Below are 11,196 nucleotides of genomic sequence, written 5' to 3'. Positions count from 1 at the left end.
CGCGCCGCCATCTTGGGCGGCCGCCGGAATCCCCGCCCGCGCCCCCCGCCCCACTCTTCTTCTCCTCAGGCGCTGAGGGGCCGCCCGACCCCCGGCAGCCGCGGCTCGTTCAACCCGGTGGCGTTTCGGGGCTGACCCGGCGGCAGGAAGCGCCGGCGGCTCCTCCCTGTGCCCTCCCGCTCCTCCTCCTCCTCGCCCATGTCCATTCCAAGATGGCCGGTAAGTGGGGCCGGCGGGCGGGCGGGCGGCTCAGCCGGGGCTGCCCCGTCCCTCCGAAACCAACCCCCCTGGTATCTCTCTTCTGTTTTTCGTTTGTAGGGATCCCTTTGTATTTTGTGGATTTGCAGGATGACTTAGATGATTGTGAGTAACTGTTTTTTTTATTTTTCCGCTCCCCGTTCAGGCCCCCGCTCCCGCCCCGGGGTCCTCCTGCTGCCCTCTTTCCCTCTCCGCATTTCCACCCCGGTGAGGGCGAGGGGAGGATGTTGAGGCAGTTCTAGCAGGTGGAGGTGTGCAGGGCGTTGGGACCATCCCCGCTGGTTCCAGGGGCCGCTGGGCTCGGTGTAAAGAGCAGCTCCGCGATGAGCCTGGAAAGGCGCACGGGTGGCTCGGGGGAGCAGCCCCGCTCCTGTGGTCGGTGGGAATTAAGGAATTGACTTTGCAAGGCTGTAGAGGCTGCTGAGGACGCGTGTTCCGCTGTTCTGCATCCCCGGGATGTGCTGCGAGTGCACCTCGGGATAAAGGGAACAACAATCGCCGTGTGTGCTGCGGTTGGGTCGCACAAAGCCGTGGTTTTGGGCTCAGTACCCTGTCGTGGGTCCCAGGGCAGGGAACAGCTCCACCCCAAGCCGGTGCAGTCCAGGGCTGTGTTACAGAAGAGTCGGACACCTGTCAGACCTGAGCACGGCTTGGTGAGCGCTGTGATTTAAGGAGATAAAGCCTTGACTAACAATGATACGAACTTGTATGGCTTTAGAAAGCAGCTTTCTTTGTGGGGTGGTTTCATTGGCACTTCGGATGCTGGATTGACTTTTCTGTTAAAAAGAAATGAAGAATGATACTTGTGTGTGTTTCTTGTGAGAAACCGTATTTGTTTATCACAAGACCGTTATTGTTTAATAGTGCTTGAAAACGTGTAACAGATTTATTAAGATGATGGTCTTCAGAACACCAGGGGAAATGCTGGGATACAAGTGGGATCCCAAGTCTTCCATTGGGAAGATGTGCAGGGACGTTGCCTCTGTGGGAGGAGGTGGCTCTGTGGGATTCTGTTAGTTGTTGCTCTCAGTCTTTGAGGTTTAAAGTGCAAACAGCAGAAATAAACTCCAACTTAGTAGTGGTTCTGTTATGGGTTTTGGCTTTGGACCAGGGGTGCCCATCCCTAGAAGTGTTTGTTCTGTATTAGTGCTCAGTCTTTGGCTGTTTTGTTGAGACTATGATACATTTGTCTGGTAAATTGATTAAAAAGTTTGATGCTTCTAAGGCAAAACTCCAGTTAATAAAAATGTCCAGATAAAGAAGTTTTTGCCATAAGTGGTAATTAATAAGAGAAATTATCGGTTTCAGCATAAGCATATAAATAAATGTGCCTTTTAGAGCATTATTAAAGTCTTATTTTATGATTTAAAATACTCTTTGATTAAGTTCATTAATTTGGTAATGCAGTTAGAATTATGGAAGCAAAAGCTGTTGTCTCTGTGTTGTAGCAGAGTTCAGGGGTCCTATCTGAGATATTGTTGTGCTAATCAGTGACTTAGATTAGCAAAGAGTTCATGATGTGTTTTAGGGAAACCTCAGTGAAATATAGCACTGGAACTGGACTTTTACTTTCTTAACTAAATTGGCGAAAGTGTCATGCACACTGAAGATTGAGACAGAGTCTGGAGGATCACTCTGAATGTGGCAAAGGGCTGTAGTAAAATCTACCTCAATTCAAGTGCAGTTTGAAACTTGTTTTCTCTAAGATGAGATAATGGATCATCTGGAAAAATAATTAGCTTATTTATGCCCTTTGAACATTTAAAAAGAAAGTATTTAAAGAATTTGGTTTTCCTTCTACAAACACCAGGAGGGAAAATGACCTCCTTGAGCTCATTAAATCGTTGCACTCTGCACTGGTATTTACTGGTTTGTGTTGTGAAATGTGAATAGTGGCACTGGGAGATGACATTGAGTTGCACCCTTAGATCCTGTGACCCTGAGTTTCTTACAGGCTCTAAGCAGCTTTTGAGTCTGGGGCAAACTGAGACACAGTGAACTCGAGTTCAGCTCTGGGTACTGGCTCATTTATTCCTCCTCAGAGGTGGACAGATTTCAAGCTTACTTGTTTAATATAGTTAAATAGGAAAATACTTAATGTTAAATTTAGCTGTGAAAGACCATTAGACAAGAAATGCTAGTTCATTATTTGTGATTTACTTCATAGTACTCTGGTGTATTCTGAAACCTGTAAGTACCTATGGCTTCTTTTTTTATGGAAAAAGAAAAAATCCCTGAGAGAAGACAAAATGGATTCTGCCATGATTATTCCTTACTTGTGTGTAGTGAGAGCGTGTGGAAAAAATTTCAGGTATTTAACTCTCCATCTTGAGCATAAGTAATAGTGCTCTGTTTTCTCTCTACCCTTGGAAGCACTGGTATGTGCTTAGGTAATTTAAATGAATAATAGAGCTACTTCACATAGTAAAATTAAACATGTTCATCATGTTTACAAAACTAGTCCCAGGTGTGGTATAGTAGTCAAAGTTAGAATTGGGATTTATTTCATTGTCATTTGAATTGGTAGAAATTCTGAAATATTTGAAGTGAACTAATCAAAGCCTTTATTTTTAAAGTGTTTCTAATTGGGGACAGGTGGGAGCCAGGTGGAGTTAATGACAAGTATATTGCTCCTAATTGTTTTCTTGAGCCCTAATAAATCTTTCTTTGTATGGCAGGTGACTAGGCTCAAAAATTAGCTAGTGAGTGTTCAGTCTGTGTGCATTTTAAAATACATTTGTTAGAACTGTAGCTATAAGGATGATGAGAGTGGAGTGTGGATGTGGAGGGTTTGTTGCAGCCTCAGAAAGGAAATCTGCAATCCCACAGACACTGTGTAACTTCCCCTGAGCTGTCACGGATACAGAGGTTTCTTTTGAAGCAGCAAATCTGGATGTTCAGGTGCTGTGATTGGGGAAGTCCTGGAGCAGATCGATCCCAGATGGATCCCTGCACTGGAAATTGTTTACACTGCTGCAGAGAAATGTTTTGAACCTGACAGGCCCTTCTTTAAGGAGCAGTGGGGTGGAAATAAGGGTGTCAGTGCAATACCTCATCACCATACAAAGCCATGAATAATTAGCAGCTGTTTCTGGTCATGTAGCTGTGGGTTCACTGGTAGTGCCTGTGTGCACATTTGGGATTTGAACACTTATTCTAAGCCCACAGTTTTCTGCTGTTTGAACCCCACTGAGCTTGCTGAGCACGTTGTCTGCACGAGCAGCAGAATTTGGAATTGCTCTGGTCTTTAACTCACCTGGGTTCTGTGGAGACCTTAAACCAATCTGATTTTTATGTTTTTCCCCCTGAGGACCCAGGTATAACATTTTGCTCCAAGTGTGTTCAGATATTTTCCTCTCTAAATGAGCCTTATTTCTGAGGATGTTTTGACTCATGTTAAATAGTTGGAAAGGAGAGTTTTATATATGAAATAAGAATTTTTCTGTTGGAAAAATAGAGGGGTTTTTGACATTAAAAGTGATTTATAATGGGTATTACTGTAGTTTAGAGCCAAAGAATTTGGCTTGTTGTCTTCAGTGGTTGTCACTCTCAGCACATGTGCTGGTTTGCAATACTTCATGCATGTGAGAAGCTGTGTTGGCACAATTTGCATTTATTTAAGTATGATCACAGTTGCTCTGTTTGTGTGAAAGAAGTGTGCATAGTTCTAGGAGGGGACAACTGTAAACCCCGAGCAGGAATATCAGCTACTGCAGTGCCACTCTTTCCATGGAGTTGGTTGCTGTACATGTTCCTGTATCCATGGCTGGAATGAGAGCACTGGTGTGATGCCAGCATGTTATTTCACTGTCTCTCTTTTAAGGATGAAGGATTAAAATAAGTCTGACAGCAAAGTCATCCCATTCCATTTCCTTCTCACAGTTTTACCTTCTGCCTATATTCTGTAATTGTTACTGGATTAGGTGACTCTTGGACTTTCTGAGGCAAATTTAATACTTGGGTAAAAGTGTAAAGCTGCAAATACAAAAAAGGCTTAGAACAGAGTATGCTTATGTGGAAAAGTCTGTAGTTGATGGATCTGCAGCAGGAAGCCCCCAGCACATTTCCAAGTATGGTGAAGGTGAAGTTTTTCCCAAAGCTACTGGTCTGATTTAAATATGTGCAACTCAGTAACTACAGTGAGAAAAATGTCCCCTGGGAAGTTGGAAAAAGACATAGGAATTTGCTGTTTTAAAGCAATACAGTTTGAGAGTTGCAACTCTAAAACTGTTAAAATTTCAGTTCCTTTTAATGGAACTTATTTTCCCTTTGAATTTGTGGGTCAGTTTGTGGCAATTGTGTGAGCTGAGCCCTCTTAACTCGAAATGCATGTGGTTACTGCACTCAAAGGGCAAAGTCAAGTGTGTTTAAAGCCAAAGATTTTGACAGTTGATTTAAATATCAAAGCTTAAATTTACAGGGCTATGTGCAAGTGTTGCACTCAACTTCATTAGATACAATTTAAGATTTTTTGGTTTTGGAAAGCTGTTTCCAGTGATGTTCAAATACTCTTGAAGAAATAGTTACTGCTATCATGTATTCCATTGTAACATCTCTTGCTGACTCTTGGGCTTTGTTTTGTTTTTTTTTTTTTTGTCTGTTACTTTTCTTGTCTTTCAAGTTGGATTTGAAGATTATGGGCCAGACTGTGATAGCATGAGGATAACAGCATTCCTGGATATCCCTGGACAGGATAACTTAACTCCACTGGCTCGTCTAGAAAAATATGCCTTCAGCGATAATGTCTTTAACAGGTAGGGGTGCAAGAGCCACACCTGGTGATAACTGAGTGCACTGAGGATGTTAAGGTGTCACTGTGTCTTTTATTAATCTCCCAAACGCATGCATATTATTATTTCTATTTGAATAACTTTTGTATAACATTTCCATGAAAAGAGGTTTTCGTTCTTGATTATCTGAATAAGTTCTCTTGATTCCATCTTTCTTTGGTTGGGATGTAGAATGGTCAGAGGTCTTTTTAAGGTGCCCCATTTACATTGGATAAGTTCCCCTGGTGTCCCATCTACATGTTTTTGGCTGGATATTATGGCAATTAATGTTGTTCACTCCACAGGCAAATTATTGCCAGAGGTCTTCTGGATGTCTTTCGAGATTTCAGTAACAATGAAGAAGACTTCCTGACTGTAATGGAAATAGTGGTCAGGCTCTCTGAAGATGCAGGTTTGAAAGCTTTGTTTTGCTTGGGTTTTCTTAATTTTTGTAGTTTATTTTACATAAGCTGCAATATAGAAAGTACTGACATTCAATTTTGAGAGGCAAAGAGTGAACTAAGGGAACTAAATCATCCAGCAGCAATGTCTGTCAATGAAAAGAAGATCAATTTTTCTCTGCTTTTGAACTATGTTGTGTGGTAGATAAGATGTTAAATGAAAGGTTCTTACTTAGAATAGGGCCTGAAGTGATATTTTTCAAGGAATTTATTACATCTGACTGTGCTGTAGGTGGCACAGAGCAGCTGTGTGTTTTAATACCTCATGTGCATGTATTTGTGGTGACTGGGTTTTCCAGCTAGTGCCCTTATTTTATCTGATTTGTTTGGGAAGTCTCTGATGCCAAGTGTCTGAACTGTGATGATGTATGTAAGGCTATTCCATTTGATTTAGTTTTCCTTGAAGAACAGGCAATCTGTGATGCCCTTTCTATATTTTGATTGTTTTCATTTTCCTCTATTGCGAAAACAAAAAGAAAAATGCTACTTTTTCCTTAAGGTACCTGATCTTAATTTCATACTTACTAATGTAGTTTTGCCTTTTATTTCTAGAGCCAACTGTACGTACAGAGCTGATGGAACAGATCCCTCCCATTGCCATTTTCCTGCAGGAAAGCAGACCAAATTTCCCCACAGCATTTTTTGAATACCTTATGCCCATAGTAGTGAGATACCTCACAGATGTTAACAATCAGGTAGGAAAAGCAGACAACATGAGTTGAGTTGTTGGAAAATTCTGTGTGGTTCAGTGCATTGGAGGCATGGGAGAGAGATAACAGGAAATTCCATGCTGATTGACACCTGGCTTTTATGCAGTGCTCTGTTTACTGGTGTCAGCACATTTTTCTGTGAGGTCTGATTTTTTTTTCTTTTTTTTTTTAATACTTTCCTTGGCAGATAATGGAAAACTTATAGCATTGGCTCAGCAGCACAGGGATGGGGTCTGTTACAGGAGTCATAACTTGCAAATCCTGCTTTATGCTTCATCTTTTGGCTTCTCATCAGAATATGATGAAATGTCATCTAATGGTTATATTAAACTGTAGTCTTTATTACTAATTCCTCATGGTCATAAAACTGAGACTCTTTTTATGGGTCTGCTTTGTTGTTTTTTTAACTTGTACCTGTGTGTTCATTGAAAAAATGGTTTTTTTTTGGTTCTTGTATCAGTAAATGTTGGTTTTACGGTGACAAACTGGTTTTGTGTGTTCCTGTGTACAGGTTAGAAAGGCAGGTCAGGAGGCACTGCTGATACTGCTGGAACAGGACCTTGTGGCTCAGAGTGACATTGAAAACAAGGTGTGTCCCATCCTGCTGGACCTCTCTGCCCCTGACAGTGATGATGAGTACAAGGTGGAAGCTGTGAATGTAAGTTTATAACATTAAATTATAATGACAATTAAGATGAGGTCCAGGAATAATACTGCCATTAAATAAGCAATCAAACTTTTTGTGTTTATTCTTTAAGATATTTGGATTTTTTAGTTTAACACAACAAGTCTTTAATTTTTGTTCTGAATTCTTGAAAATACAGAGAGACCATTTTTATACTTCAGCATGCTAAATGATGTCAAAATGGTACCTGGATAACTTTAAAATACAGTTGCTCCTTGGCAGCCTTGTTTTAATTCTTCTTAAGATTGTTTTATTCCCCAGCAGTTTCTTTGCATTTGCTCCACCAGGTTTCACAGTAACGCTGTAGATGTGTCAGTGATGACCTCTCTGAGTTCTGAAGTGTTATGAAAAAAACATTGCCTGGTGACTTTATGGAAATCAGTTGACTCCACAGAAAAGTGCTGGTGTGTAATTACATTTCAGCATGGATATCTGACACTTGACCTGTAAAATATTTTACCAGCTAGATTTTCCTCTTCCTTGTTTGGGAGTTGGGAATTGCTTAGGCAGTTTTCCAGGATGACATCTGAGCACCAGATGCCTTTTAGGAGTTAGAAAATTTGTAGGAAAGTCCTTGAATGGTGTTTTCCTTCGTTCTTATTTAACATTCTGTTAAAAAGGCAAACATTTATTCCTAGAAAGGAATAAAGCTTATTTTTTGTGGAGGTAGAAAGCTCCAACATGTTTTGAAAAATAAAAATAGATGAGTACTGTTAATCTGACAACACCTGTGTAAGCATTAAACTCCTGTTGCTGTGGGCAGAGCAGTTGAGTAGGAAAGTGCATGGGAGCCCCTTGCTTTTTCCTGTTACAAATACAAGAATTACAGAAACTTATCCCAGAAACTGGGAACTGACAGAAAACACAGAGTCCAAAGCACCTGATTTTTCACAGCAGAAACATGGTTTGTAATGGTAGTGAAAATGTTACTAACTTCCTTTAACCTGTGCACTGTTAACTCCTGAAATTCCTGAGGATCAGTCCTGTACAGTGTGCATTAGCTCACATATATACCTGGTTTTTCTTGCACTCCCTTTTCTCTCCTGTTGTATGGCAAACTTGTGTTTTATTTTGGTGTCTGAGCCTATAAAGAGCTGGGACTGTGCACATTTTTAAGTATTTGAACAATCCTGCTAGAGCCCAATGTCTTCCTTGCATGCTGAAGTATGAGATATTTCTAATGTGCCTAAAGAGTGTGGGTTTTATAAGTGCAATGGGATTTTTGTCTTCTCTGTACAAAATCCCAGTGTATGCCCCATTGTAAACACCTTGAAAACAAATACATTAATGGAAGTCTATTTAACGAGATAAAAGACAATGAATTACATGCAGAAATGTTGTGTTCAGGCACAGTTCAGGCACATAGAATGATTTAAAATAAAAATATAGTTGTCTTTCACGTGAAACAGGTGTATGAAAACACGAATAATGTGTAGCAGTTAAATCTATCTGACTTCTGCTGTCTTGCTCTCTGAGGTAATTTTTAGGAGGAATATTTGGCTGTGTGTCCAAGCTTTATAATTTTCTTCTCCTTTCACACATCCCTTTCCTGTTTTTCAGATAATCTGTAAAATGGCCTCTATGTTGAGCAGAACAACAGTTGAGCACATGCTGCTTCCTCGTTTCTGTGAACTGTGCAGTGATGGCAAATTGTTTCAAGTCCGAAAGGTTGGTGTGTTTCCAGCTCTTGAGCTACCTAAAAATGAAACTTGCATGTTGCTGTTCAAATCCCTTCCTAAATAATTTAGTCATTACTTTAGCTGATGAACTCTGAAAGCATCTGGAAGAGCAGTTTTTATTTATTGGCACGGTTATAGCTTCTGTGGTGCAGTAAAGAAATGGATAACAGACCTTGGTGAATAGCTTTGGTCCAGCAGTTAAACTGGTCTTGCACATTTAATAGTTTTGCACAACTGTTTTTTTAAAGCTGCTGTGAGTGGTTATAGGATGCAAACAAATTACCTCATCTCTACCATCTCGTTTAAACCAGAAATTCAAAAATAACAGACATTTGAGACATCCTTCCTTTAATTTTTTTTTTTTTTTTAAATCTATTGCTATTGAAAGGAGAAATCCCAGAAGTATAATACATTAATTCATGTTTGAGTACAAAAGGAAACTTGTAGCATAAGAAGTCTTAAAATATTTGAGTAGACTTAAGGGTCACGCAGAGCTCCAGCTTGGTGTGTAACATAAGCTGCACTTGTTGGAATTCGAGCTGCATTATAGCCTTGTAAATAAGCACATGAAGTGAATAGAATGAGTATTAACACAGTCCTATCTTAATTGATTTCAGATTTTGGCAACATCTTTTTCCAGCATGAGGGGATGTCCCTTTTGCCTTAATTATAGCTTCTCTAATGGCCTGGAAATGGCACTAACTTGAGCCCTTGATTAAACTTTGCCTCAGCAAAGTACTTAAGCCACCTTGAGCCAGGATAGTTCTGTCAGTACACCTAAGTCCTGACCCTGGTATCATGTGTTCCCCTGCTTTGGGTTTGACAGCTGCTGCTCAAAGTAATTTAAACTATCAGGCAGGCTTATTGTCCCTTGTGTGGTTACTGAGGTAGATGATGCTCTTCATGCAGAAACCTTTGTCACGATTGATTTCCGAGGCACGTGGTGTGTGGACACTGCATGGCACAAGTCTTTCTTTGGGATGAGTTAATGTTACACACTGTAGTTACAGGGCTGAAATTTGAATAGTCCAGACATGTGCAGTTGTTCTGTGGGATAAATAATCCAGGGGGAAGTTGATGTTAATAAAACTAATGCCCTTGAAAGAGACACAGTGTTGTTAATGGCTTTTTTATTTCTTAGATTTGTGCAGCTAATTTTGGTGACATTTGTAATGCAGTTGGGCAAGAAGCCACAGAAAGACTGCTGGTATGTAAAACCAAATCAATTTACAAGACTTGTATTTCTCAGTTCAAAAAGTTTAATAATGTGCTCTTTTATTGTCTTGTCTATAAATTATTTAACATGCATGCTTTTTTTGAGTTGATTAGGTTAAGGCCTTGGTTGCAATTACTTAGCAAAACTGGGAATGAAGAGAAATGCAAAGTTCTTGTTTTGCAAAACATGTTTAAAAATGTAATTGACAGCAGATATATATATTTTTATATACATACATACACACTTTAGAATTACTGACTCACTCTTTTTTTCCCAGAACTAGATAATCAATCAAGTCATGATTTCAGGAAAAACAGGCCATTAATAATTCTTTCTATTCTTCCTTATTACATATAATTATACATAAAATCCTAATGGATTAAATGGGAGACAGCTAGGGTTTTTTCCCAATTCCTTCAATTAGTGTATGTGTTTAACCTGTCCCTCTTTCTTCTGTTCTTCACTTTGTTCTCTCGTTGTGTTTGTGTCCGGTTTTCAGACAAATACTATGGTATTGCTGCAGACTGTGTTTAGCCTTTAATTAGCCTTGGTTTTGCTTATTTTTGGCAGATTCCCAAGTTCTTTGAGCTCTGCTCTGACAGTGTCTGGGGGATGAGGAAAGCCTGTGCTGAGTGCTTCATGGCAGTGTCCTACACCACGTCCCCAGAGGTTCGCAGGAGCAAACTGTCCCCCCTGTTCATCAGCCTCATCAGTGACACCTGCAGATGGGTGAGTAACTCACCCTGGAATTGGTGCATCTTCCCAGACACATCCTGGGAAATAATGGGCAAGTCAGAAGTGTGCTGAAGAACATTTGCTGAGATTGGAGTCTAATGCACTAAAAACTAATCTTTTCTATTAAGACAGATCTTATTTTTCCTCTCTCATTACTTTTAAAGAACCCTGTTCATAGAAATTCTAACTGTAAATACACTTCTGAGAGAAGGTTGCTTGTGTTAAATAGATTGAAGTAGACAGGGATGTCCTTCAAATTTTTAACTTTTAAAAGATTTCTGTGCAGTGATTGTAGTTACATGATTGATGTTCTAACACCCTTTGCTTAGGTGGCACTTATTTGGTACTTGGTTGTATTTTGTATTAAATGAAGCTGTTACAGTAAGAACCAATCGGTTCTTCCTAAAAAATTGCACCAGATTTTCATTTTTCAACTCTGTGGGAGCTGATGAAGCCTGACTGTTCTTGCACCCCCCCCCAGGTTCGTCAGGCTGCTTTTCAGTCTCTTGGCCCATTTATTTCTACCTTTGCAAACCCTTCAAGTGCTGGGCTTTACATTCGAGAAGACGGGACACTGAGTATCCGACCCCCAGCACAAGATGTGAATTCCAATCCCTGTCAGCCAAGCAACAATGTCACTTTAATGTCCTCCAGTGCAAATGCTACATTGTCCAGGTAAATCA

At 40.3% G+C, this 11,196-nt stretch overlaps 1 protein-coding gene across 8 annotated transcripts in view; it reads left to right on the top strand.

Annotated features, from left to right (window-relative positions):
* Position 1: 1 nt before the first annotated feature.
* LOC108497544 (serine/threonine-protein phosphatase 4 regulatory subunit 1-like) overlaps positions 2–11,196 on the top strand; it is a 33,252-nt gene continuing 22,057 nt past the window's right edge. For 7 of the 8 annotated variants that reach the window (XM_017815225.1, XM_017815226.1, XM_017815231.1 and 4 more), the window contains exons 1-10: positions 2–219; positions 319–363; positions 4,880–5,012; positions 5,333–5,439; positions 6,041–6,183; positions 6,710–6,856; positions 8,444–8,551; positions 9,704–9,769; positions 10,349–10,507; positions 10,995–11,188. In XM_017815225.1, coding sequence (XP_017670714.1) covers positions 213–219; positions 319–363; positions 4,880–5,012; positions 5,333–5,439; positions 6,041–6,183; positions 6,710–6,856; positions 8,444–8,551; positions 9,704–9,769; positions 10,349–10,507; positions 10,995–11,188 — 1,109 coding nt within the window. In that variant the 5' untranslated portion in view covers positions 2–212. The remainder of the gene's footprint in view (positions 220–318; positions 364–4,879; positions 5,013–5,332; positions 5,440–6,040; positions 6,184–6,709; positions 6,857–8,443; positions 8,552–9,703; positions 9,770–10,348; positions 10,508–10,994; positions 11,189–11,196) is intronic. The other variant, XM_017815232.1, reaches the window with a different exon arrangement.

Source organism: Lepidothrix coronata, unplaced genomic scaffold, assembly GCF_001604755.1.
Source record: "Lepidothrix coronata isolate B3197 unplaced genomic scaffold, Lepidothrix_coronata-1.0 Scaffold49, whole genome shotgun sequence".
In the NCBI taxonomy this organism is placed as follows: domain Eukaryota; kingdom Metazoa; phylum Chordata; class Aves; order Passeriformes; family Pipridae; genus Lepidothrix; species Lepidothrix coronata.
This window is presented reverse-complemented; position numbering and strand designations above follow the sequence as displayed.